The sequence below is a fragment of the Columba livia genome, chromosome 3 (genome assembly GCF_036013475.1).
Source record: "Columba livia isolate bColLiv1 breed racing homer chromosome 3, bColLiv1.pat.W.v2, whole genome shotgun sequence".
Taxonomy (NCBI): domain Eukaryota; kingdom Metazoa; phylum Chordata; class Aves; order Columbiformes; family Columbidae; genus Columba; species Columba livia.
Window position 1 is genome coordinate 3463211 of NC_088604.1, and position 27636 is coordinate 3490846.

General features: G+C 48.5%; 1 protein-coding gene across 2 annotated transcripts in view; it reads right to left on the bottom strand.

The window, feature by feature from the left end:
* XKR6 (XK related 6) overlaps positions 1-27636 on the bottom strand; it is a 247879-nt gene that overhangs the window by 55328 nt on the left and 164915 nt on the right. For both annotated transcript variants that reach the window (XM_065055617.1, XM_065055618.1), the window contains one exon: positions 8783-8979. In XM_065055617.1, the coding sequence (XP_064911689.1) occupies positions 8783-8979 (197 nt within the window). The remainder of the gene's footprint in view (positions 1-8782; positions 8980-27636) is intronic.

Here is a 27636-nt window from a genome sequence, read left to right on the forward strand (position 1 = left end):
ACAAGATGGAGTTGAGACTGCTTCTTCAACACATTAATGAACATCATCTTCCCCAAGGACAAGCTAAGATCGAACCAGGAATCCGTTCTCCTACTGCAAATGTCTCTTTAAACCTTGGGGTGTATCAGATATGGGTTCTTGTGACAGGGAAATGGCTGTGCCTGGTAGATGTCCCCCATCAGTGATCATCCGTGTGCAGATGTGAGTGTACTGAGGGCACTGAGAGCATGAGGTTGGTAAATGCCACTTAGGACAAAAGTCATTTCAGGAGATTTCTACTGACTCAGTAAATCTGCTGCACTCCCAGACTGAGGACTGTCACTCCAAGCTAATCATACAAAACAACTAATAGCTTCTGAAACAAGAAAGTCCTTTCCTTCAACAGTCAGCGATTCTGAGCCAGTTGCATCAACCCGGACTGCTCCATCTACATCTAGGGAAGAAGTACAGAGAAGTCCTTACCCAGCATCTTCTCCATTTCTTCTGTCCACCTCAGTGTCTCTGTGCTCTCTGTTTACCCACAGTTAGCAAGCTCTTCCAGATGCCTGATGTTAACCCCAGAGCTACACACTAGAGTAACCTGAAGACAAAAAGAGTTGAATTTCCACGTGTTTTGCTAACCTATCGCACAGCAGCGTGCAGCCACCTTCTCCTCTGTGCTCATCACCAGTCTGACATGAGACGTGTGTCTCCAAAAAGTCTGCAGCATAAAACCACCTGAAAAAAAGCACCTTAATTTCCTGGCTGGGATCTGCTTGGCATGAACTTGCTCCCCAGGAGCCTGCAGTGTGGAGATGCTCTCCAAGACCTTAGGCTACTCAGACCTCTTCCTCTGTGCCTCAGTTTCCCAACTGGCCTGCAGCTCCCCAGAACAGCATGGGCTGATGCTTGTGTAGTGCTCTGATGATGTAAACCCCTCCAAATGATTGCCACAGCCTTACAAAAAGCCTAAAATTGGCAGCACTGGCTACCTGCCAGTGCTGTCCCGTGAATGGTGACTCATCTTTATTGGCTGTGCCATGTCATATGTGTGACGGTGGCACGTGGTACGGAACAGAAGGGTTTTTTTATCAGCACCCCAAAATAACAAGAGCTACGGCAAGGTGGTGGATGGAGAAGCTGCAGGTGGGGATGGGCTAAGGGATGACATCTCTCTTTGGGTTTGCTCCAAAGCCTATTGGAATTTAGAAAGCTGTCACTGGTTTCAAAGGCTGCTGGGCCCAGTCCTTCCCCACCGCGCTGGGACAATATGGTTGATGATCGGGCAAGCTTTCCCCGTGCCACTCGCTGCCAGCGTGCCTCAGGCTTGGCCTGCTCTCAGCACGCCAGGGCAAGACGTCCTCGGTTCCCACTGCCAACTGTGGAGATGGCTTTTTGACGCTGCTGGGAACTGGCCGGGGATCAGCGACTCGCTTCAAGCAGGGCACCAAATTGCTATCTGTCATCTGGCTTTGGCGAGAAGGAGGGGATGGCAGGAACAGAGCCATATGCCCCAGTCTGGCAAAGTGCTTGAGTCATATGAGTGGACTCTGGGAGAGCTGCTTATGCGTCTGGAGCTCTCTGGGCATTTTGTGAGGTGCCTCCTCGGTCTGCTGATGAATATTTAAAGGGAAACTGTGGTTGAATCAGGACAGACTTTTAACACAGGTTACGCCGGTTTCTCTCTGCCAAGCCCCTTCAGCAAGTGCACAACTGGTGAGGTCCCTTGCCCACATGGCAACGAGCAACTGTTATTGTGCTTGTGCAGAAAGGAAGAGTAGGCACCGATCTCTTCTCTCTGTTGACCAACGATAGAGCCCAAGGGAATGGCAGGAAGATGTGCCAGGGGAGGTTCAGGTTGGACATGAGGAAAAGGTTCTTCACCCAGAGGGTGCTGGACACTGAACAGGCTCCCCAGGGAGGTGTCACGGCCCCAAGCCTGACAGTGCTCAAGAAGAGACTGGACAACATCCTCAGACACACGGGGTGACCTGCGGGGTGTCCTGTGCAGGGACAGGAGTTGGACTCCATGATCCTTGTGGGTGCCTTCCAACTCAGGACATTCTACACTTGATTCCATGATTTTATGCCTCTTCTGTCACAGGGAACCAGGGCTGGATGATAGGTGCTCCCCATTTATTTTATTTCGCAAAGAATGTCACAAGACAGAGCGAGAATACGTCTTAAACCCCATGGGCAAAATTTTAGCATCTTTTTTCTTTATGATCTGTCTCACAGCCCAAACCAAAGCCCAGAATGTGACTCTGGTAGACCTTTTACCCACCGCAACTCCTGTTACTGACAACCCTATGAGGCAAAGACTTTCTTAGACATGCATTGCAGTTATCTTGCTGTATGTAAGGAAAAATACACTGGTCAGAAAAGGGAGGAGGAATTCTACTGCTGGAGGAAAAGGACTTCACTTAGGCCTGCATCAGTGTCTCAACCAAACAGAGGATGTAGATGACATGGTGGTCTGTTTTGTACCGAGTCCTCTGGAATCTGATGTCTGTATAGAAAGGGTGAACCATGTCTTATTTAGAATTGATAACTCTGGTTATGGGACTCTGCACAAACAGGGACAACTTTGTGTAAATGATGTCACAGAGATTTGAATCTGGGGTTTTGAATTAATGTTTCAGCATTGTTGGAATGTCTATTTTTAATTACACCCAAACTGAAAGAAATCTGCAGAAAACAGGCAGCAGCACCCCACAACAAGCACTTTCCCCTTACACACATCTTTACATCCAACGTGGCATTTCCCACCCATAGTCCTCTGTGGCTGCATCTCTACTAAGAACCGAGTGTTTGCAGGGATTGTTCTCCAGCCCTGGGGCCAGCACGCATACCCGGGCACCACCCACAACCCATCAAACTGGATATTAGGAAAAAATTACTCATGGAAAGGGTTGTCAGGCATTGGAACAGGCTGCCCAGGGAAGTGATGGAGTCACCATCCCTGGAGGGGTTTAAAAGGTGCATAGACGAGGTTCTTAGGGACATGGTTTAGTGCTAGAGTTAGGTTATGTTTGAACTCGATGATCTTGAGGTTTTCTTCCAACTGAAATGATTCTATCTATGATCTCTTGCCATCCAAAGGTGGCCACATCCAATGGCCTGTTGGGAATGGTCCCTGGTCTGTGTTTACTCCTGAGGAGTCCTTGGGGCTTGTTTGGCTCAGAGTTAGCTGGTCCAAGCCAAAACCATGTCAGGCCCATGCTAACGGGGTAACAGTGGTGACAATGGCTGTCCATTGTCAATGCCTCTTCCACTTGCATCCCAGCACTCCATTTCTGCTGGGCTCTCTGATGGATGTACCTGCTCGGCTCAGGACAGCTTGAAGGATCTTGCACCATCTTCTAGTGCTCCTTCAAGGTTAGCAGTGTTACCTACAGGATGAGCTTTCATATTTAATGAATGTCTTCCACTTTCTGTGGAGACATGGGTGTTTTAGCCTCCTCAGTGACATTCAGCACAGTTTTGATCACTCCTGAAAAACAAACCCTTGAGCTGAAGGCTCCCTTTCTAACCTGGTTGCCCCAGCTGAGAAGGTTACTTTGATCTTTGGTGCCTGAATGGAAAGGGGACTGAGTAAAAAGCAACCCATTCATTTGTTGTCCTTTAGATATGGCCTTGTTTTTAGATCTCAAACCATTTCTCAACAAGTCGTGGTGTCTTGGGACATTTCCTACCCTATGAATATATCTAACATGACATTTCAGACTGTATGTGGTTTGCAGCATATCCATTATTCACAGCATATTATTGGTTAAACATCAGCCTGCCATCAGGTGAAAATTATCTGAGAAATTTATCTCCACATTAGATTTAACTCGTTATCACCCACAGAGGAAACACTTTACTCAGAGGAAGGACTGTTTAACTTGAGGTTCTCTCATCCCAAACCCATTCAACTCAACAGGGAATTCCTTCTCTGGGCAGTGAGGACAATGCTTGACACACCCCTGCTGCTTGTCCTCCCATAGCCCACAAAGACCCATTAATTCTTCTAAACTAAATGACAGCGAAAAGCATCTTGCAAAAAAGGACTGGCCCTGATCATAAACGGCCTCTAGACATAGTACAGAAAGAGTGAGGACATGATGAAACAAATAAGACTTTGCTTTGGGATGGGCAACAAAATTTGGCTACATCATTTGCGAGCTCCAAGATAACCCTTTAACCCACACACATCTCTAGCTGAGATGTCTAAAAACTCCTTTTAGCACACAGCTCGTATCACTCTGCTTAAAAGAGAAAAACTGAAGCTAATATTGCTTTTTCTTATATATCCGAGCAGCTTCAGACTACTTATTGCCAGCTGCAGAGAGTGTGGACACCTCACAAAATCCCAGAGGTTTCAACCAGACTTTGCAAAGGTTTATGCTGCAAAAGCTTACGCCACAAATCTCTTCCAGATTAACGGCAGGGTTATAGAAGAGACGGGCACAGCATTGGTGGACAGACAGTCCTTTTTATGGGGGAAACCCCGTGCTGAAAACTGCAGCCTCACACAGACAAATTCCCAGAAAAAACACTACGTAAAGTCCTCATGATGTGAGTGGAAGGATGTCAGAGGTTCAGATAAATCTCATTAAGCAGCCACATGAAAAAAAATAAGTATAAGGAAGCCTCTGTAAGATGAGATTTATGCTTAAAAACTGAAATCCCTGTCATTTCACTAACTGCCTAGAAGTTGGGTGTCTCTTTAAGTTGGTTGTATGAGCACCTTTCCATTCAGTGCAGAGGAATAGTTGTCTCTGCAGGGTGAAGTGGGTTAAGGATGGTTTATTTTGCAAGAAGAGAGGTGGGTTATCTGCTAGGAGTGATTATGAAATGAAGATCTGGGTTTCTGCTCTTTTTTGTTGCGGTTGTTTTTGTTTTAGTTAATATTATGTTTCCCGCTGGAAATACACCATGTTATTCAAATCGGGGAACTGTTCTGGCTGTTGCTCTCCAGGAATCTGAAAGCGATGGCCACCCTTTCATGCCGTCCTCTCCAAAATCTCAGGGACAGTTATGGTGAGCAAGAGACAGGGCTGCATCCTCTTCAAAGTCCCATCACCTTCAGGTTGTTCAGCCTGGAGAAGACAAGGCTCCAGGGAGACCTTTCTGCACTTAAAAGGGGCCCATAAGAAAGATGGGGCCAGACTTTTTAGCAGGGCCTCTTGTGAAAGGACAAGGGGTGATGGTTTTAAACTAAAGGAGGGGAGATTCAGGCCAGACACGAGGAAGTAATTGTTGCCCCTGAGGGTGGTGAGAGCCTGTCCCAGGTTGTCCAGAGAGGTGGTGGATGAACCATCCCTGGAGACATCCCAGGCCAGGCTGGACGGGGCTCTGAGCAACCTGAGCTGGTGAAGATGTCCCTGCTCATGGCAGGGGGGGCACTGGGGAAGCTTTGAAGGTCCCTTCGAACCCAAACTATTCTATGATTCTAAGGGGAGGTTTGAGTGCATGACCTGGCTTCTGTCTAGATTTCCTGGAGCGTTTCATCTCCCCTCCTTCAGCTGCTTTGGGTAAAGGCTGATCCATGTTTTGGAGGCATCCTTCCTCCCTCACCTTCTGTTGGCTCTGTTTCGGACCCAGACAGCTGTGGCTGGAGGAGATGAATCACTCGCTAAGGTCCTGCATACCAACACCAGCTCCTTCCATATGCATATTCAGGAGCTGATGACGACCCATTTGTCCCAGCAGCCGCAGCACAAAGTCCTCCAGCTCAGGCTCTCAGCGTGCACCTTCCAGGTCAGATCTGCTCACCCAACAGAGTACACCGAGTTCTTAACTTCTTTTGTCTTCGTGCTATTTTCTGCTCTTCCCGAGTCATCGGGTGACAGCAGTGAAGCTGGGATCTGCCTTGTGCTAGGGATATGTTCAAGGAACCAATCCTGACCTTTATGAAATCTCAGAGGTGTTGTCCCAAGCTTTATTGACTTGTCCTCAAATTCCATCCCCAGCACTTCTGCTGCTGTTGGTGTCACACCATGCAGAAGACACTAACTTCTGCATAAGCAGGGTCCCATTAGTGACCCTGCTCTGTTCTTTGAGAGCTGAAGAAGCAATAAACACAGGTCCCACCCAACCCTTTCAAAGAGGGTGAAATGATTCTTGCAAAGCCTGGTGAGGCTTGTCTTTCTTCTACCCACCCGATATATACAGAAAGCAGGAAATAAAGCGTTATCTTGATTGCATCCCCTCCTGCTAGTTCTCGCAGTGCTCCTCTGCTCACTGCAGCCACCACAGAGAAGATCAGCCCTTTTTGTCACTGTGCTGCAGAGCATCGATACTCTGGTTTTAAGTAAAGACCTCCAGTATATTCACTCTCCTCTCCTCAACAGCTGCCTTAACATGGGAACTAGGAGAATAAAAGCAAAACTTCCTGGTAGGCATTAAAGTAACTCCCTTTCTAAACTTCCTTAAACAGGAGATGGAGACATTAGCCGACCCGTGTGGAGAAGACTGGAGTGTGGTTTGGCTTTCTGCACTGGGCTTGGCATTGTAGTTTTAAGAGGACTGGGGTTTGGAAGAGGGATGTATGCCATATAAAATGGTAAACTGATCTTGTCCCAGCACTCTATGAATCAGTAAGAGACTGTGTAAACCCTGTGGAAATAGCTGGAGTCTGGACATCTTAGCGTGGGCTGTAACGGGGTTTATAAGCCCTGCTGTGGGCCGTTTTGCCAGTGTGCATCTCTCAGTGATGCAGCCGAGCATGTCCCTGCTTAGAGGCAAAACTGGCCTCTTCCTGTGACAAAACACGGTCACATACACACGATGCACCAGCAGAGACTTGATTTGATTTTTAAACACACTGCCTTCCTAACAATATCCATCCTCTTTTGCTTTCTGACTGCTTTAAGGGAAATCTCTGATGCTGCCTCTCATAATGGCTCCCCTCAGCATTTAATTTCCTTTTACATAATTACGCACTGGCCGGGAGGAGGAGGAGGAGGAAGACACGAGCACTGAACCCAGCTCTAGGAAACCTTGCGCCTGAGCCAGGAGTGCTGAGCAATCTCCGCTGCTCGTATCTCGAGATGTGCGACCGCATCCCTGGCGCGGGCAGCGGGGTGAAGAGGGTGCACTGGGGACCCCGAGAGCTCGGCTGCTGGAGCGTGGCAGGCAAAGAGCCCTCCAGGGCTTGAGGAGGCAGGCGGGGACGTGCATCGCCTCGGAAGAGAGAGCGCCTTGCCTGGCAAGAGAGAGCGGCTTGCTCGGTGTGGTGGAGGAACAGAGGAACTGCATAGCTGAAGAAGTGGAGGGGGGGAGGACTGGAAAATGATGCAGCTTGTTCGGTGGATTAGGCAGCCACGCCTGGAAGTGGTAAACTGAAAGAGCTGCAGATTTGGAAGCCTAAAGGGATTATTCGCCCGCATCGGCTGACTTGCAGCACAGCAGAGGCCGGCGAACTTCACCCAGTGCTTTCTGCAGTGAGTCCAGCCATCTGCAAGCCTCTTAGGTTATGATTTATACATTTTTAGTAGGGTTAATAGTGTTGGAAGCAGCAGGAAAAGGGTGCTGGCAAATGCGAGCAGTTCTAGGAGTTGTAGAAAAGCGTGTTCATCATGTCAGCACTTTGGAGGCCTGGAGAGCTTGTAATGAGAGGTTTCAGAAAAAGACTGCATAAAAAGGAGAAGGGAGGCCTCTATAAACAACTGTGATGGGCTTGCTTAAAGAATGAAGGATGGAAGAGCAGTCTGACTTACTGATGCTCTAGATAGTGGTGACCTTGGTCTAGCCAGCTAAATCTAACCCTGAAGAGCTGCCCGCTTCCAATCCCAGCTCCAAGAAACTCTGCAGGTCTGCCAGAAATGGCGAGCCACAAACAGGCTGGTTTTGGGAAGCCGTGTGTCATCCTTGGTGCGTGTATAGAACAGGAGCTGAATAACCCAGAAGGTCATCAGCTGATGCTGCTGTTGGTCCTTGGAAGGGACAATTGTCCCTTGAGCTGGTGACTGCTGGCAGCCAGCATTCCCATGGGCATGGGCTGGCAGAGCTGCTCACCCCAGGGCTAGGACAGGGACATCTGCCTGTTCACTGGGGTGGATGCCTTGTGCTCAGGACATCGCTTCACCAAAGGACATCAGAACTGGAAAACTCATATCTGTGGTTGCTTCCAAGCCTCTGCTCATCTATTTACCTTTGCAATGCTACCTGCACTACAACATCTCTGTCCCTACACAATCCCCTCTGCTGCCTTCTGTCCTCTTTTTTTCTTGGACATAGTACCAATGACTAAACCTTAATTTCTGGGCACTCTTCAGAAAAGGTTCTACAGCATTTAGCTACCAAAATAACCCCCTTACACTACACTTCACACCATCAGAGCATTGCACAGGCATTGAACCGTTTGCCCTCACAACACAAATTCATATTTGGCCAACGGTATCATCTTACTTATGTAAGGAGGGAAACTGAGGCAGGGAATGATTGTGTTTGCCCAGGGTCAGGCAGCAAATAAATGGTGACACTCGCCATAGCACTGACCACTTGCCTTCTCCTGACAACATTATCATTTCCTTAGTCTGGACTGGGTGTGGAAGAGCTGAATCTCATCTTTCCATTGATTTATTTTATTTTATTTTATTTTATTTTATTTTATTTTATTTCTCAGCAGAATGAGCAGAAATTTTACCCAGCGAACGCAGCGCGGAGCTGGAATGAGATTTGTCCCAAGTGGCAGCCACTTGCACACCAGGTTGCGTAGGGCGGAGGATTTAGCCAGAGATCCATAGGCAACTCAGGTGGGACCAGAGTGGGGAGTCCGGGAGGATGGGGAGGGGGACACGAGGGGGTCACTTACATGGTAATGTTTCTGCACGGTTCTTTTGGATCATTATGCAGAGCTGTAGCACCAGTTGAGGGGCGCTCTCGAGGAAAGTCTCCAGGAGGCGCAACATATTTACGTCTGCATATTCGTACATCATAGCCCAGTAGAAACGCCGCTGGTGTTCCTTCCGCCTCTGGCTCTGGATCCCCAGGTACATAGTTCGGATATACCTGCAGGGAACAGGAGGAAAAGCTGAGCGTGAGATTTAGGCAGGCGTCAAAACCTGAAGGGGAAAGGGCTGCGGGACAGATGCATAGGTAGAAGGATGTCGTCTGGGTGAAGTGGATTCTGGACTGTCTACACAGCTACATTTTGTGTGGCGGGAGTGGGAAATCTTTTGCTTGCCCCACCCAAACCATAGAATCATAGAATGGTTTGTCTTGGAAGGGACCTTATCATGTAGTTCCAACCCCCCTAACATGGCAGGGACACCTTCCACCAGACCGGGTTGCTCAAAGCCAAGTCCAACCTGGCCTTGAACACTTCCAGTGATGGGGCATTCACCACCCCCCTGGGGAACCTGTTCCAGTGTCTCACCACCCTCATGGGGAAGAATTTCTTCCTTATACCTTATTTAAATCTCCCCTCTTTCAGTTTAAACCATCACCCCTTGTCCTGTCACTACATGCTCTTGTAAAAAGTCCCTCTCCAGCCTTCTTATTGGCCCCTTTTAGGTACTGGAAGGCTGCCCTAAGGTCTCCCTGGAGCCTTCTCTTCTCCAGGCTAAACCCCCCCGACCCTGTCAGCCTCTCTTCATAGGAGAGATGCTCCAACCCTCTGATCATCTTTGGGATCCTCCTCTGGACACACTCCAAAAGGTCCATGTCCTTCTTCTGTTGGGGGCCCCAGAGCTGTGAAGCATGGGGGTAGGAAATGCTCATGAAACATTTGCATGAGAAAACAACTCTCTCACTTTGTTCTCAGGATGAGAAGAGTAGAAACCACTTGACAAATGTTGGCCATGACACTTGGCGGTGGCTTGACAGGTCATTGAAGCCCCTTCAGCACTCTAGTAAGGAGCTTCCCTCACAGACCCCAGAGACTTGACCCCATTTCATTGCAGGTGGAGCAATGAAACATCACCTTCACCTTCAGCACATGTGTGACCCACAAATGCAAAATGCCACAGCTTGGTCAGCTATTGAGACTTCGTGCAACGTTGAACGAGAGGGAGGTACCTTATGCATGGTGGAGAGGTACTGCTCTATCATCTGTTTCCATCTCACGCATACAAGGAGACCTGTAAACCTCACCCTGGGACACAACTTATTTTCAGGGAACATTTGTCCAACCTTTGTAAATGGAGCTGATCAAGTCTGGGTAGCACAAGGTGCCCAGATGTCACACAACTCATGGCATTTAAGACAAGAAGCATCTCCTAACAAGGTCCTTTCTAATGCTTGCTGATATTAATGATCTAATATTGTGGGTCTCGTCCTGAGCACTGGCTGTAACCTTGTGCTCTGAAATTCGGGATGGGAATAATTTCATTTAACACCGACCATGAAGTCGGTCAACTGAGCTGGTCAATGGAGAGAAACGTCCCCTCCGGAACCGTTCGCCTGTCCCAGCTCGGACGGCAGCATGACGGCGGGACAAAGTGCCTTCTGGAGGCTCTGGGAGGGGTTCACAGCACAAACTGGGGTTTCGCCAAAACGATTAGGTCATTCCTTGCCATTTGGAGCGAGATCACACAGCAAGAAAGAGCAGGAGGAAAGGACATGAGCCTCGACAGCCTCTCTATCTCCAAGTTACACGCAGAGACAGGGACCTAGGAGAGAAGCAGAGGTAGCTCTGCAAACCTTGCCCTTTTTTAAGCACCTTGTCCTTCTTGTTCGCCGTTTGCAAGCACAGAAGAAAAATCCCGAAAGAAGACGCAAGGACACACCAAGAAAAACAATAATGCAGGAAAGCCACCAGATGGGGCTCGACACTCGAGAAAACGCCACGCCAGTCACATCTGACACTGGTGACACTGGTGTGACATCCCCAGCAGAGCTCCAGTGGGCTGGAAATGCCCCTGAACCACCTGCTGTCCCATGGACACCAGTTCTCCTCCCACTCCCCAACATGCCCACGTACTCTTCTTGTCCCTGGAAGATCCAAACCCAGAAACTGCAGCATGACACAGGGATCCTGCCTTCCCTTCACGCGTGCAACAAATCAAGTAACTGTAGTTTAGCCAGAAAGGCAAAGTTGGGCAGACCGAGTTATAATGATTCATGGAGAAAGCCATGAAAAGGAGCATGCAACTGGTTCTTATAGTATCACCAAAAACCAAGGTGGTGGTGCCCATGAAGTGCTGCCCATGGGGAAAGACAAGACAGCATCACCTCTGCCAAACTCTTATTCACCAAATCTGTCCTGTAGTCTTGCATGGTCTCCCCTTCCCAGGAGCTCCTGGTCCTGCTCGTACCTGAAACCTAAAGTCCTCTTCTGAAGGTTGAGTCACTAATTCATCCTCATCCCATCCATGGACAAGGAGAAGAATTTATTCCTTTTCACCCTACAGCAGTTCTTTACCTGTTTGCACATAGTAACCCTGTAAACCTTTCTTTTCTCCAGACTAAAAAAACCCACCACATTTCTTTCAGTCCCTTCTCACAGCTCACATTTGCTAGACCTCTGCTCTTCCACATTGCTGTCCCCACCACCTGTTTCCAGGTTTTGCTTATTTTTAAAGCCATATTTATTTTCCAAGCCTCCCCGGTTGGTACAACCACACTGTAACAACAACATTCAATCACTAAAAGAGATTCAGAAGGAACTAACAGAAGGGACACCACGTCCTGCGATGATTTCTCCTTGATCTCTAGGAATTCACCACCATCCACACAGTTTAAACATGAAGGTTTCAAGCTATTCATGGAGGTAGCACACATAAAAAGACATAAAAATGCTTCGGATTAATTATTGCCTCCTCCTGTCTCCACCAACAGCAGAACAATGGTAATGACAGCAGCCCCAAATTCTCTTGGCTGTTGAGGCTTTTGCAAAGGTCAACTTGTGTATTGTGGCACTTTCATAGATGGGGAAACTGAGTCACGGAGCACCAAAAGGGCTCTCCCAAGGTCTTCTGGCACATAAACCAGATCTTTTAGTGCTGTCCCCAGCCTCTAAACACCACATCACAAACCCGCAAGTGAAGAGCCAGCTGATGGTCCTCCATCCATGGTGCACATACTTCCTGATATCCTAAAACCCAGTCCTGCCCAATCTCATCTGTACTGGGAGACCCAGCAGGACAAATCTGCCCTGATCCAGCTGCCACATGGGACGGTGACCTCGGGAATCCCTTTGGCCAGCAAAATGTCACAGACTCCCAAACAAACAGCAGGCAAGGAAAACAGGTTCCAAGGAACACGTGGAGCAGAAGGTAAATGAACTTCCATCTGTACTCACTTTTTGGTCCATGAAAGAATGTGGTGCTCTCTCCTTAGCATCCTTCAGACCCAAATTTGACAGAGAGGGGGAAGGGAGGAGTGAACATGCATTCCTCCTTGATGCCAGTTGATTGGGAGATTTTAGCAGGGAAAGCAGGAGAGGAATTGGGAAAAGCTGTGTTTCTCCCTGGTAGGTTTTCAACAACTAATAAAACACCTGTCTAATTAATCAATATAAACTTTCACCCAGCTATAACATTTGCAATGCTTGATCTTATATCCAAACATGAATGTATAGCGCTACTGTAAGCAATTTCTTCTTTGGGATATTTTATTTACTTGTTTGAGGGATTTCTCCTACTTTTACTAACACTGGTTAAGTGTAGATAAAGTGTAGAAAAGAAAAAAATCAATGTCATTTCACTTGAAATTCGTTGTTCTCGGTCAAGCTGGTAGCAAACAGGATTCTATAATTAGACTTTCAAATCCATACTCAGGCCTGATCTTCAATCTTTAGCAACATGATGCTTCCTCTTATGTCAGTGAAAGCCATTCACCACCCTGTGCTTTTGAAAATCGGGCTAATTTATTTATTTAAGAGCTTAATTTTGGATACAGGAGTCTAACTTCAGGCTTTTTATTTTTTGAATGCCAGCTATTTTTATATATGAGTGTGTGTATTTGTGTGTACGCTTGTATTTTTAGTTCCAAGCCCCATCATGGCTTCAAGAGCTAGAACTAATTTGGGATTGGGACGGGGGATTCGGGGCGATTTTCTTTAAATGCACAAAGGATTGGCTGTCCCCTCTGTTCTGGCAGCGTTCCCAGAATTCCTCTCGGCGTAATTACCCTCACTCTTATTTACTACGTATGTCGCAGTAGCACAGAAACTGCCCTGGACAAAGTCACTGCTGTCCCTGCGCCAAAACATGTTTTTAAGGAGCCAAAGCCATCGGCTCCAGATATGTGGCCAAATAATCTATGGAGAAAGCTGGAGGATGCCACCAGGAGATGCTCCTACTGTAAAAACAAACAAACAAACACACAAACCACCAAACCACCCTAAGTGGCCTAAGAAGGCCAATGGTACCTGGGGTGGATTAGAAGGTGGGTGGTCAGTAGGTCAGAGAGGTTCTCCTGCCCCTCTGCTCTGCCCTGGGGAGACCACACCTGGAATATTGTGTCCAGTTGTGGCCCCTCAGTTCCAGCAGGACAGGGAACTGCTGGAGAGAGTCCAGCGCAGCCACCAAGATGCTGAAGGGAGTGGAGCATCTCCCGTGGGAGGAAAGGCTGAGGGAGCTGGGGCTCTGGAGCTGGACAAGAGGAGACTGAGGGGTGACTCATTCCTGGGGATCAATATGGAAAGGGTGAGTGTCAGGAGGATGAAGCCAGGCTCTTCTCAGTGACAACCAGTGACAGGACAAGGGACAATGGGTGCAAACTGGAACACAGGAGGTTCCATTTAAACATGAGAAGAAACTTGTTTGGGGTGAGGGTGGCAGAGCCTGGCCCAGGCTGCCCAGGGAGGTTGTGGAGTCTCCTTCTCTGCAGACATTCCAACCCGCCTGGACACCTTCCTGTGTAACCTCATCTGGGTGTTCCTGCTCCATGGGGGGATTGCACTGGATGAGCTTTCCAGGTCCCTTCCAACCTCTGACATTCTGGGATTCTGGGATTCTGTGAAGTGCTATGGGAAAGGATGCTTCATGTGGATGACAGATGTGGCCCAGCAGTCTCAGCAAGAACTGCATCAGAAATGTCAGGAAACAGGATTATGGAGCCAGAAGCTCTGTCTAGACCATTAAACAAAGGAGACCAAAGACTGGCCTCTGTCCTTGGCCAGCTGGCATGACTCGACTCCATGTGGCTATGTCCATGCTAGTTGGCCTTGGTCAAAACTGTCAGAGACTCTGGGCTGACAGTTTAACTGGGTGAACTATTACAGGATCATGCCTGTGCCTTGGCACTGCTCGATTTACAGAGGTGGCTCTGAATATCACCAGCGGGAAGTGTAGGAGGATGCCTCAGGCAACAGGCTGGCTTGAAACAAAGAGGATGCTGGTGCATAATAGGGATGCAGGAGCACAGAAAGGCACATCAGCACAGGCCCTGGGCTATGTTATTAGGAAAGAAGAGTCCTGATGGCCTGGCCCACACAACCACAAGCTGACCAAGGTCAGGAATTTCAGGTTATATCTCTAATAGTCAAAGGACAGGGGACTGATCACTTTTCCTGGGGCAAATGAACCAAGACTGACCACAGAAATGAACTCTCTCATCCTCCAAAACCAAGTAGCTGCCTTCATACTATGCCTTGGGAACCATCTCTGGCCCCTATGAAGTCCTGAACCCTACCCAGGTTATGATTACTTGGGACAATGCTAGTAAGCCTTGGCCAGTCGAGTGATTATACTCACAATTTAGCAGCATGATGAAGCGACAGTGCCCATGAGCAGGTCTTTAATTGCCTAGTTTACTGATACAGGTCTATGGAAAGATGGAAAGAAATAGGGTTTGGGATACTCAAACCACTCCAAACAACTCCAGGTTGGGAAACTCTTTTTGACTGAGCACAACCAACAACTGCTTTCAGAGAAGAAAATCATGGCTTGAAAAATAGGAGAAGATGCTAGAGAAGCCAGAAACGGACCTCTAGGGAAAGAAGGAGTTGAGAAAATTAAGTCTGCTGAGTAGATTGCAACTTACACCTGAAGCACCCTTTGGATGAGGAGGATTTATCAAGACCTGGAGGGCATCAAGAACAACACCCTTCCCAGCATCTCATTAACCTTCTCTGCTTCTCTCTGAATAAACCTACTTTGCCATGGCACTACAGGAGTGTGGTTATGTCCTAGGTGCTCTCCTAGGTGAGCAGCAGGTCAAGAGAGGTGATTCTGCCCCTCTACTCTGCTCCGATGAGACACCACATGGAGTTATATGTCCAGCTCTGGGGTCTTCAGCACAGGACACACACGGAGCAGCTGGAGAAGGGCCAGAGGAGCCCCAGAAATGATCCGAGGCTGGAACAGCTCTGCTGGGGGACAGGCTGAGAGAGTTGGGTGTTCAGCTGGAGAAGAGAAGCTCCGGGGAGACCTTAGTGCGGCCTTTCTGGACTTAAAAGGGGCCGATGAGAAAGACTGGGACAGACTTTTGAGCAGGGCCTGATGTGATAAGACAAGGGGTGATGGTTTTACACTAAAGGAGGGAGATTCAGGCCAGACATAGGAAGAAAATGTTTACACTGAGGGTGGTGAGAGCGTGTCCCAGGTTGGCCAGAGAGGTGGTGGATGAACCATCCCTGGAGACATCCCAGGCCAGGCTGGACGGGGCTCTGAGCAACCTGAGCTGGTGAAGATGTCCCTGCCCATGGCAGGGGTGGCACTGGATGAGCTTGGAAGGTCCTTTCCAACTCAAACTGTCCTATGATTCTGTGATAAGTGTCATGGTAGCAACACACACCATATGGATAGACACCATCTCCCTCACCATCGCACACACCAACCTTCTCCCTGGTGCTCACTCCTGGAAGAAGAGGGGTGGAATGGGCAAGCTATCCAGCTGACAGCTCACCCTCCTGCCATCTCCTCCACAGACACCACTGCCAACTCTTGCAAAGGGCCATTATCCTCATGTGCTAGAGGGTGTTCACGGATTAAAAGCCCACTCCTTGGAAGGGAGGAAATGAGGACATGTGTGACTGCTCGGCTGGAAGGCTTGCAGAGGAGGCTGCCTGAACGTACCCTTAAAATGAGGTTATGTCAGGCCAGATCTCAGCTGGAGTGAGCTGGCATCCACAGGGCTCTGGCAATTTACACCAGCTGTGGCTTTGGCCCGCTTTTTTAATTTTAATGAATTATTTTCATTCTAACAGATACAAAAGGAATAGAAGATGCAGCGCTCAAGCAACAGGGGAGCATGAAAGTAAAATGCCGCCTATTAAAAAAATCAAAAATCAAACTTAGAATTGCCATCGCAATTAACGTGCTCAATATCAACATTTGCTAGCGATTTTTTTTCTTCCCCTTTGTTATAATGTTGCAAGTTAGCAATAAGGATTCACAGGTGGATAATTATCGTTCCTAGTTTGAGTATCGAAGTAGTAACTGTGGGGTCCCATCCAGGTGCTGATACACATCAGCTTCATCTGGCTGCTTCCATGGCATCGAACTTCTCCAGAACAAGGAGTTGCATCCAAACCACCTCTGGGGAGTGATTCCTGCCCTGGGCTAATCCTCAACAGTGTGCAGGACTTATTTGTTCCACTGGTAGTGACTTTGGGCCAAAACCTTGCTGGGGACCATTGCTAAAGGTCACTTGCCACCTCAAAAGCAAGAAAGGGCACCTTAAATCTTCTCATAGGACTAAGCAAGCAACGCTCAAACCCTTTAATCCAGCACCCTCATAGGTCATCCAAACCACATATCATCATTTTGATGGGCCCTGATTTTCAGTATGGCAATTCTGAGGGCTTTCTGAAATCTCGCCATTTTTGGCATTACTTTGCATGGTTTATACCTAAGAGTGAATAAAACACAGCAAAAAGGGTGTTCATCAAGTGTTTCAGCCTTGTGGTTTCTGCCCTCTCCTGCCCACTAAACGTGCTTCAGTATACAAATACTCCTTATTTAGTTAATTGTTTCTATCAGCCCCTGTTAAACAATTAATAAACTCTGCTCCTTGCCTTGTCATGCTTATTGGAGGAGAATGTCACTGAACAAAAAACAAGCTTATTCCATGCTTTAGAGACACTTAAAAAGCTTAAACGTGTGACATGACATCATCCATGAGTTGTATAGACTAGCAGGTCACAGGGGACACTGTCTATTCTTTTGAAACAGAGTTTATCATCATCTTGGTGCCCAACCTGGGACTCCAATATGAGACGTTATCCACCTTTCACCTATCACAACATCGCTGTGATCCAGGATCAGACTCAGGAGTCACTCACAATAAGATGAGACAACAGTGATTTCATCAAGGTGAGAAAATTGGATTACTTGGCTTATATTAATGTTTTTTAGTAAAATTGTACCACAGTTTACTACATCAACCTCTTTTCACATTTTCTAGCATCCAGACATTCCTGTTGGCTTGTTATTTCCTTAGCCCTGCTTGAAAACTTCTCTATGAGTGAGATTCTCTATGAGTGAGATCTGTTCCCTTTAAAGCCAAAGGGTCAGGTCAAGTCGAACATTCTGAATACCCCTAATTCATAGACATGATAGCCACCACTTTGGGAAAATACCGGTCGTCATATGAATTCGAACCCCTATTCTTTAAATGGATGTACTTGAGAGGGGATGATACTTGAACATCCATTTATATTAGGACGTCTTGCTTTTTGCAAAATACTATTTGCAACTGAAATATCTGCTAGAAAGAGCAATAGTGCCAGTCTTCAGTTGTGTGGGAAAAACTGTAATAATAGTTTAAGTTTGTTTTAAAGCACGGATGACTTTACTATAAACCAACCACAAAAAAGACATCTGATTTATTTCATAAAACCTACGCTGGGGAGGCTCACATCATATAGTAAGAGAATAATTTAGGTTGGAATGGACCTCTAGTGTTCTCTGGAACAAGCCTCCCCTCCAAGAGGTTGGCCATGGCCTTGTGCAGTTGAGTTTTGGATATCTCCAAGGATGGGTACTCAACAACCTCCCAGAGCAACCTATTCCACCACTTAACCACAATCATTTCAGAAATGATTTTCAGCCCAAGATCATTTTCACTGTTTAAAGCCAAGTCTACAAATCACCCTCCTCTTGAAAAGAGTCAATTCCATGAAATAGTTGGAGAGAGACAATAAAATCATGATGCTGCAGGATTTTTAGGATCCAGTTCCTGCAGCTTTCGTGTTTGCAGGCTGATTGGACTTGTGGCTAATAATTTGGGGGCTCTGATACACAAAACAGGGAGCTGTGATTGATAATTTCAGAATAACATCCTCAGCTCCTCCGAAATTATTGCTTTGGTTGCAATGCCAGCCCAATGGGACATACACCTCTATCGCCTCCTCCGGGACACGGTCCACGGGCTTTGTTCAGTGCCTTTTTTGACTGGTGGTTCCAGCAGATACTTGGGAGTGTGGTAACACATGGTAGAGCTGTAGGCGTGCACTTCATCCTGCCAGCAGATACCAGGGTCATAACCTCCAGCAGATGCATGGGGCAGAGAATTGGGGCAAGGGCATCACTGCAGCTAAAGCTCCAGACACCAAAAATGCTTGAGCTGCCTGTACCCATGTTGCTCATCTGTGACTGATATTTGTGACTGTTCTCCTTTCCTGGCTACAGAGTAGTTTTCTGTGGCTTACAGACTGAATGATCACCATCAGAAGAAGAGAAATGAACGTCAAGAGGTTGTGGAGTCTCCTGCTCTGAGACATTCAAACCCGCCTGGACCCACCTGTGTGATCTGCTCTGGTGACCCTGCGTGAGCAGCTGGGTTGGACTGGGGGATCTTCAGAGGTCCCGTCAACCCTAACTAGCCTGGGATTCAGTGATAAAAATGTGCGAGCCCTAAACAGCCCAACTTTCTGGCATTGATTTTCAAACTTCCACAAATCTGGACTGCTACTGAAATATCCATACTTGGCCAGAACCTGGCCAGCTCTTCTTTATTTGCAAAACCAGTCATGAGCGTGTCATTGGCAGTGTCATTACAACCTCAGTTTTTCAAGCAGCTCTGCCCAGGCAGCCTCTCCTTGTGTGCGTCCCCATGGGCTGTGGGGTTCCCGGTTAAGAATCCCTATTTCTATATCTTTGCTCAGTAAATCAACATTAACAGAGAATAGCTTTGTAGCAGGAGTTACTACAGTTTCGACCCATGCAAGTAGAAATAATGTTTTCACTTGTCAATTATTTCATGAGGAGTCCTAAAACAGAAAAAAAACCCCAAAGACCTCTTCAGCAGCAGGGTATGAATGCCCTTTTTTCAATTTTAACGTGGGAAGCATCTCCGTGCTGCTTAAAGGAGCAGGCAGGGTAACAGGGGCTGCTGCAGAGGGTATCAAAGTGACGGGCGCTGCAGAGACATGTCACAGTATCTATCACATGTGGGATGGTCTCGCATCCTAGTGCTGAACCAAATGCCCTCTTTTATCACAGGTTTCACCCCCAAAATTAGTTATGAATACTTAAGCCCCAGTCCCTTTCCTATTTTGCACATACTTATTTACTTAAAGTGTACTCCAACACCTACTGCTATCGCCTCCGGCAAAGCCTTCTGTTTTAAATCAAAGCTGTTAAATAGCATCACACGGAAAGAAAGAAGTTGAACTCAGACTGAATTTTTGCTTCAAGTGTGTTCAAGCTAATAGGTTTTAATGTCAGGACTTTCCTTTTGGAAATAAAACTGGTTCCAGTCCAGTAATCCCTACAGGAACAGATGCAGCCGAAGGCCTTGAAAGTAAGCAGAATCTTTCAATTGACTTGTCTTGGCTCCAAGCAAGGGAAATTTCAGGGCAAATCCAGAGAAATGCATGAGGGCTCCCAAAATGTGAATACTGAGGTTCGTAGGGACATGTATTAGAGGTGGAGTTGACGGTGTGAGGTTAACAGTTGGTCTTGATGATCTTGGAGGTATTTTCCTAGCGAAACGATTCTATGATTCTGTTCAAGGGTATGATGCTACAGGGACACATGTGAATAGTCAACTTGTCCTTTCTACAGGAAGGTCCATGTTGCAGTACTTAATCCAGATGGTCTTGGGAGGTGATTTGGCATCAAATGGACTCACCAGAGCCACAGGATGTCACAGGAGAGGAGAAGTTTGCATTGCTCTGGGAGGCCAGTGAAGACGGGGACACGTCTTCACTTCCTCAAGCCTCCAAGATGCCTTGGTGGAGGATGCAGAGGAGCGGAGGGGAAAACGATGGGTTTAACTAGCTGGGAGATGGAGACAGACTGTGGTGATTTTCTCTTCTAAGGGTTTTCCATTTCCAGAGTGATTTAACAAACCAGTTTGGGGTAACAGGTCCAAAGATCTGAACAGAGACAGCAGGTTGCCTGATGTCTAAACCCTCAAAAACTGATATGGACCCCAGAACCAAGGAGGAATATGATTGGGAGCTTGTCACCTCCCTCAGATGGATGAATTTCCTATTCCCAGGCTCTGGATGCTCGGGAAGATGAGAGGGGTCACGTCTCCTGCTGGGAGATCACGGAACTGATATGATTGATAGGATAGTATTCACTGAATTTACACTATTTACCCTCTGTCTGGTCATCAAGGTCACTGACACTGATGCAGGACCAGAAATAACTAGATAAGACATTTCCATACAGCAAAATCTCTCCAAACCCCCATGGATGCTGGATTTGTAGGGCTGAGAAGAGGAACGTTCCAGGAGAGACTCCGCCAGTAAAAGAAGATTTTTTAACAGCACGCCAGAAAAACACCAGCCAGGAGCAGTTTAGGGAGAGAGGACCCTGCCTAGGAACAAAGGGGCTGAGGGACGGGATACCATCCAGAGGGATCTGGACAAGGTTGAGAAGTGGGACCATGTGAACCTCATGAGGTTCAACAAGGACAAGTGCAAGATCCTGTACCGGAGTCAGGGCAGCCCTCAGTATCAATTGAGGCTGGGGATGGAGGGATGGAGAGCAGCCCCCAGGAGAAGGACTTCAGGTGCTGGGGGGTGAAAGACTGGACATGAGCCGGCAATGTGCACTTGCAGCCCAGAAGGTAAATCATATCCTGGGCTGCATCACAAGGGGCATGAGCAGCAGGTGAAGGGAGGTGATTCTGCCCCTCTGCTCCGCTCTGGTGAGACCCCCCTGCAGTGCTGGTCCAGCTCTGGGTCCTCAGCACAGGACACACATGGAGCTGCTGGAGAGGGGCCAGAGGAGCCCCAGAAATGATCCGAGGCTGGAACAGCTCTGCTGGGAGGACAGGCTGAGAGAGTTGGGTGTTCAGCTGGAGAAGAGAAGCTCCAGAGAGACCTGAGTGTGGCTTTTCTGTACTTAAAAGGGGCTGATAAGAAAGATGGGGACAGACTTTTGAGCAGGGCCTGTTATGGCAGGACAGGGGGTGATGGTTTTAAACCAAAAGAGGGGAGATTTAGGCCAGACATGAGGAAGTAATTGTTGCCCCTGAGGGTGGTGAGAGCCTGTCCCAGGTTGGCCAGAGAGGTGGTGGATGAACCATCTCTGGAGACATCCCAGGCCAGGCTGGACGGGGCTCTGAGCAACCTGAGCTGGTGCAGATGTCCCTGCTCATGGCAGGGGGAGCTGGGGGAGCTTTGGAGGTCCCTTCAACCCAAACTATTCTACGATTGTATGAAAAAAGCTCCTGCCCGCTGCAGAGCTGCCAGGCTCAGAGCTGTGGATTTGCTGCCAGCTGCACTGTGCTCTGCCCACCGCTGCATCCCCTTCCTGGCACACACCATTGCAGAGCAAAGCACGGGGGCTCCTCAGGGCCAGCAAATCTCCGGGCAGGGCTCAGTGGTGATCAGGAAAGCTGAGGTCCACCCCAGCTTTGCAAGGGACTGTCACAAACCTGGGACTATGGGTTCATCAGCACATCCCCGGCTCATCTGTGCCGCAGGGGTCAAAGCCATCCCCGGAGCAAAGCTCCCGACGTGGCAGCTTAGCACGAGGGTTGAGACTGTCACCTTCATTTTGCTATCCGTTTGAGAAGAAGGAGCTAAGAACTGGGTGAGCGCCTGCGAAATCCTGGAAGAACAGCCTCAGATCCCGTCTATTTTTAGTTTCACAGAAGCTGTGCATACATTAGCGAGGGCCTGCCTTCCTCTCCCGGTGTGCACATGGCTCTGAGAAATCGCACGGCATCTTCCCTGCCTGCCAGGAAAGAGTTTAACCCTTGTCGCCTCGCTGCAGTCGGCTCCATCCAGCTGCACCTTGGGATTGACAATTATGGGGGGTAGAAAGGTCTTCACGACCATTTTGACACTAGCCAGCTAGAGGAAGAACTGGGGAGGGGGGGTCTTTGCCCCATGGCCCTTATATCTTTATATAATTTCTGGTGAGAAGAGCAGGATTCTTTGGTATCAGCTGGGGACTGGAAGGAAATCTCAGAACAGAAATGGCATCTGTCACCTGTCACCATCAGTTCTTGCTGGGAAACAGCCATGCTGTTCAGAGGGGTTCAGAGCACTTGCAGGACCCAAGAGTTGATGCCTCAACTCCAACGACCTGTCATGCTGGCCAAGCTGGATGACATTCTTGGACTGCCATGTTTTGCCTTCAATACACACACCACAACAGGTTGTCCAGAGAGGTGGTGGATGAACCATCCCTGGAGACATCCCAGGCCAGGCTGGAAGGGGCTCTGCGCAATCTGAGCTGGTGAAGATGTCCCTGCTCATGGCAGGGGTGGCACTGGGGGAGCTTTGAAGGTCCCTTCAACCCAAACTATTCTCTGATTCTATGTTTTTATGAAGTGCTTAATCCTAAACTGCAATCTTCTAGCTATTCAGTCTCCTGGGAAACACGACCTCATCACCACACATGCTCCTCAGATGCTTGGCATTGCATCTCCATCCTCCCACTGGCTGCGTCTCCACTGGTCCAGACACATCATATCAGAAAAGCCATTGCTTGCACCCGTAAAGGGTCTGTTCAGCCTGGAGAAGAGAAGCTGAGAGGGATCTGGTCAAAGGGCCCCATCTGCAGTTGTGGGTCCCGTTCTGGGCTCCCCAGTTGAAGAAGGACAAGGAATTACTGGAGAGAGTCCAGCGGAGGGACACAAAGATGCTGAGGGCTCTGGAGCATCTTTGTGATGAGGAGACTGAGAGAGCTGGGGCTGTTGAGCTGGAGAAGAGAAGCTGAGAGGGATGTGATCAATGGGATCAATATCTCAGGGTGGGTGTCAGAGGATGGACCAGACTCTGTTCAGTGGTGCCCAACGCCAGAGTGAGGGGCAACAGGCACAGACTGAAACACAGGAGGCTCCATGTGAACATGAGCAGAAACTTGTTTGCTGGGAGGTGCCAGAGCCTGGCCCAGGCTGCCCAGAGCGGGTGTGGAGTCTCCTGCTCTGAGACATTCAAACCCGCCTGGACCCACCTGTGTGATCTGCTCTGTGACCCTGCGTGAGCAGCTGGGTTGGACTGGGGGATCTCCAGAGGTCCCTTCAACCCAACCAGCCCGGGATTCTGTGATAAAGTGGATGAGGTCAGGGATACGGCATGAGACCACAAACTTGCCGAAATGCACGATGCTTTTCAACACACTATTAACAGAAAATAATTGCAACATTTATTTCTTTGCTGCTTCCTTCACAAAAGGACGGAAAGCAACGCCTGCGTGGGGTGCATGCAGACAATCTCCGCGCTTCACACCCCCCGTGCATGTCAGCTCCGCTGCCCGTGCACTTTAACATTTTCCAGCTCTTTAATATTTATTACCTCTGCCGCTTTGTATTACTCATCAGCTATTCCTGGCCAGAGGAAATGCACTGGCGGGTTCCGAAGCGTGTACGTCCTCTGTTCTTTAAGGGGGCTATAAGTACAACAGCAGCCTTGCAAACACGCACACGCTGCGCTGTATTTGGGCACCACAGTCTCCTGGGGCTTTTGAGGCATTGGGTACAAGAGAATCAAACGAGCCGAACCATCCCCTTGCCGTGGCTTTTCAAAGGCCACAGGGATGTCCTAAGCCACCAAGGAGAGGGGACACAGCACTTTTGGAAGGTGTAGGAGCCCTCACCTCAGCGTATTTCTGCTGATCCCTGCAGAAACACACCTTTCCCCCTCAGCATGCTTAGCAAGTCCATAGGAGCATCCTTCCCTGCTTTCCTTGCAGCTAATTTTCCACGTCTCCTCCCAGCCCCGTGATTAACCACCAGCCTGCCCGCAGCTTTGCCTATTTGCAGTATTTCTTCCAGCTGCTGGGGGTTCAGGGGCTCCCAGGAAGGATATAATACAATAAAGCAAATCAAGCTATTCAGGAGCCTATGGGTGGCTGCACTTGCAGCTGTTACATTTAATAGGTAACTCCTAATTAAGACTGACTCTAAACAACATGACAAGACTTTCTAGTGGTCATGGCCAGGAGAAGAAACAGCCTATGTGCTGTACTACCCAGTATTTTTCTTTTTTTCCTGTTCTACTCGTTTAAAAGGAACTTTCTGCTTGAAGCTTAATAAAAGTGAAGCCACCTGACCACGTCCTTGCCCCACCACCCCCTGGGTACAGTTGAGCCTCTTCGCGCCGGCAGACAGTTTATCCAAGTGGCACAAATGCGGTCACAGGAGCTTTCTACCAGGGAAGAGCATCTGGGCTGCGAGGTACAGGATCCCGCAGCCCAGCCCAAGGGACTGATGTTCATGCACAGTTAGGTGCAGAAATGGGGGCTGAGAGGTTAAGTGACTGTTCCTGAGATAGTGGGGGTAACACAGAATAATTTCGGTTGGAAAAGATGCCCAAGATCATCAAGTCCAACTGTTAATCTCACATAACCCATGTCCCTAAGAACCTTTACATCTTTTAAACCCCTCCAGGGATGGTGACTCCACCACTGCCCTGGGCAGCCTGTTCCAATGCCCAACAGCCCTTTTTGGGAAGAAATGGTTCCCAAGATCCAATCTAAACCTTCCCTCATTCAACTTAGGGCTGTTTCCTCTTGTCCTAAAGATATCGCAGCTTACACACCCAGGGAAAGAAATTTTAAAGGTACCAGAGGATGCTCAGAGGCAACTCCTGCTGATGGGGCGGCAGAGTTCATCCCACCATCCTCCCACATTGCAAGTGTATCACTACTTGTGCTGGTAAAAGGATGCCGCTAATAAACACAGAAGGACTCCAAAAGAAACAGTCTACTTTTAAGTGTAGATCGACGCTTACACTGTCATCTAAAATATATCCTTCTGGATAAAAGGCACAAAAAGATTAATTACAAAAAGAGGCCAGACCACATGTAGAGGTTGGTTGTTTTTTTCCTCCTTTTTTTTTGGATTTGAGAGGTTCTCGTTTCCCTGTTCCTGCCAGATGGGCTCCTTTTCTCCTTTTGGAAATGCAAGGTGTGCGCCTAATACAAAAGAAAAGAAAGCCTTTCATTTTCACACACGTCCTTTCGACCTCCTGCTACTCAAAATGCTTCCCCAGCCCAACCGAATGCCTCTCGCATCCCTGATACAGCCGACACAGCTGCCCTGCACCGCGCCGAGGATGTTCGCATTAACATTGACTATCGTAAACGCTTAGAAGAGATATATCCCAGAAGCACCGATAAATTGCTGAACGCATTGATCTAGACGTGACTCAGGAGTCACCACTGAATAATCTCTCTAGGCACCTTCCTCGGGCTGAGTTTCTGCTCTCATCAGCAAAGCAGAAGTCTTTTCCATCTCGCACTTCTCCAGGGGAAGGCCAGCTTAAATGACACGTGGGGGCTATTGATTGCTGTAACAAATGAATGGATTTTCCCTTTCCGTGCTCACACCACCCCCCTCCCTCTCCTGTGGCATAATTCAGTGGCTCTGTCATTTACTGCCCAAATGCCTCTCCCAAGTGCAAGCACACAACCTTTCCCCGATGGCATTGCAGGCTGTCTCCAAAGCCCTGCCCTTGGCTTCTCTGTTTTTTCCTGCCTTTTCTGATCGTGCAGAGTGTTGCCTCCTGGAGGGAGGATTAACCTCATGCAGCAAAAAAATGCTGTGCTTGCAGCCTAGAAGGCCAATCGTATCCTGGTTGCATCAAAAGGAGCGTGGCCAGCAGGTCAAGGGAGGGGATCCTGCCCCTCTGCTCAGCTCTGGTGAGACTCCCCTGCAGTCTTCTGGAGCCACAGAAGCAGATCCAGCTCTCCTTGAATGGGATTTCCTTTCTTACTTCAGCTGTCCAGAAGTGGGAAAGCTAATTTAAACTCATCATCTTGGTTCCATCTTTTATCAACGGAGAGAATGAGAGATTTCCAGAAAGCCATTCTTTCCATCCCAAGATAAGTGTCTACAACACCTCCTACAGATTTCCTGTCTCCTTCCCTCAACTACAGAAGGGTTCAGATAACTAGCTGAGATCTGATGGCTGATACCATATGTCTCCCATCTCCTTGGCATCACTTTCCCATCAGATGCCTTGCACCTCCTTGCCATCATCTTGGTATGTTGTTTTGTGGATTCACTTGTGCTGGATGCACATGTTGCCCCATGGAAGAGACTTGGAGGACAGGGAGATTGGGGCAGTGGCAGGGACGATGCTAACAGGTAGGAAAGGATTCTCCTGTGGGAAGTTCACATTAAAATTGAACGCATTCCCATCTGGCAGCTGGAGCAGGAGCTCCCAGAGCTGGATGTGATAATTTTTATCCCAGCCCTCTCTTGACTTGGCCACTCTTTTTCTTTGTGGGAAGATGACACACACCATGAATAGCTCTCATCTAGAACAGACCCTGTCCCATAGCATCCATGTCCTTCCCCACCCAGAGGAGCAGACTTGCCTTTCAATGAATGTCCCCATGGAGGACAATCCCACACACAATCGCCAGCTGGCTTCTCCAAGGCATCTCTGAAGAAACTGGAGAACAAGGGCAACACTCATTGGCATCTGGGACTGTTTCAGAGGGTCTCAGAGGATATATTTCTCTTGGGGTTGGACTAGATGACCTTTTGAAGGTCCCTTCCAACTCAAACTGTTCTATGATTCTATGATCAGAGATGCCCATGGCCTGCTGGCAGGTAGGACACAAGGCATGCAGAAGACCTGTGCTCTTCTAGACCCAGAGCTGAGGGTGCACAGGGACACCCACAGCATCTTGAATGGTGCTGGGTTTATGGTTTGGACAACAGCACACAGCTCCTGGGTCTCAGCCCAGAGGGAGAATCTGTGACAGCAGGCCACCAAGCCAGATAGGACAACTCCACCCTGACAGATGAGAAAGCAGGCTCTCCTTCTTTCACATGTTATTAATTTCTTCATCTACACTTTGCCCATGGGGAGCCACACAATTTATTCACGTCAAGCCTGGAGATCTTGCCCTTCCCTGGCCCTGCTGCCCACTGCATGCACAGCTGGCGGAAACCCTTGCTGTGAGACTGACAGCAGAGTCTGCATGTCCCTGCAAGCCACAACCACCGGGACCCTCTGTCCTTGCAACCTCCGGGGCTGCTGGTCCTCCTGTCACCAGCTCTGCCCTTTGACGGAGATGTCACTGCTCAGTGCTTCGCAAAGAGAAGTGGCACATAAAGGAGGTTCAGGAGCTCGATAAAGGAGTTTTGTGGGCAGCAGAGAGTGGTACATGGGCAGAATACATCTCTCGGAACAACTTCACTTATTAAAGCAGTACAGTTTTGGGCACCTTACGCCAAGAAAGGCCTTGAGGTGCTGGAGCAAGTGGAGAGAAGGGAACGGAGCTGGTGAGGGGCTGGAGCACAAGTGTGATGGGAGCGGCTGAGGGACCTGGGGGTTCAGCTGGAGAACAGGAGCTGAGGGGAGACCTTCTGATCTCTGAACTGCCTGAAAGGAGCTTGGAGCCAGGGGGGTCG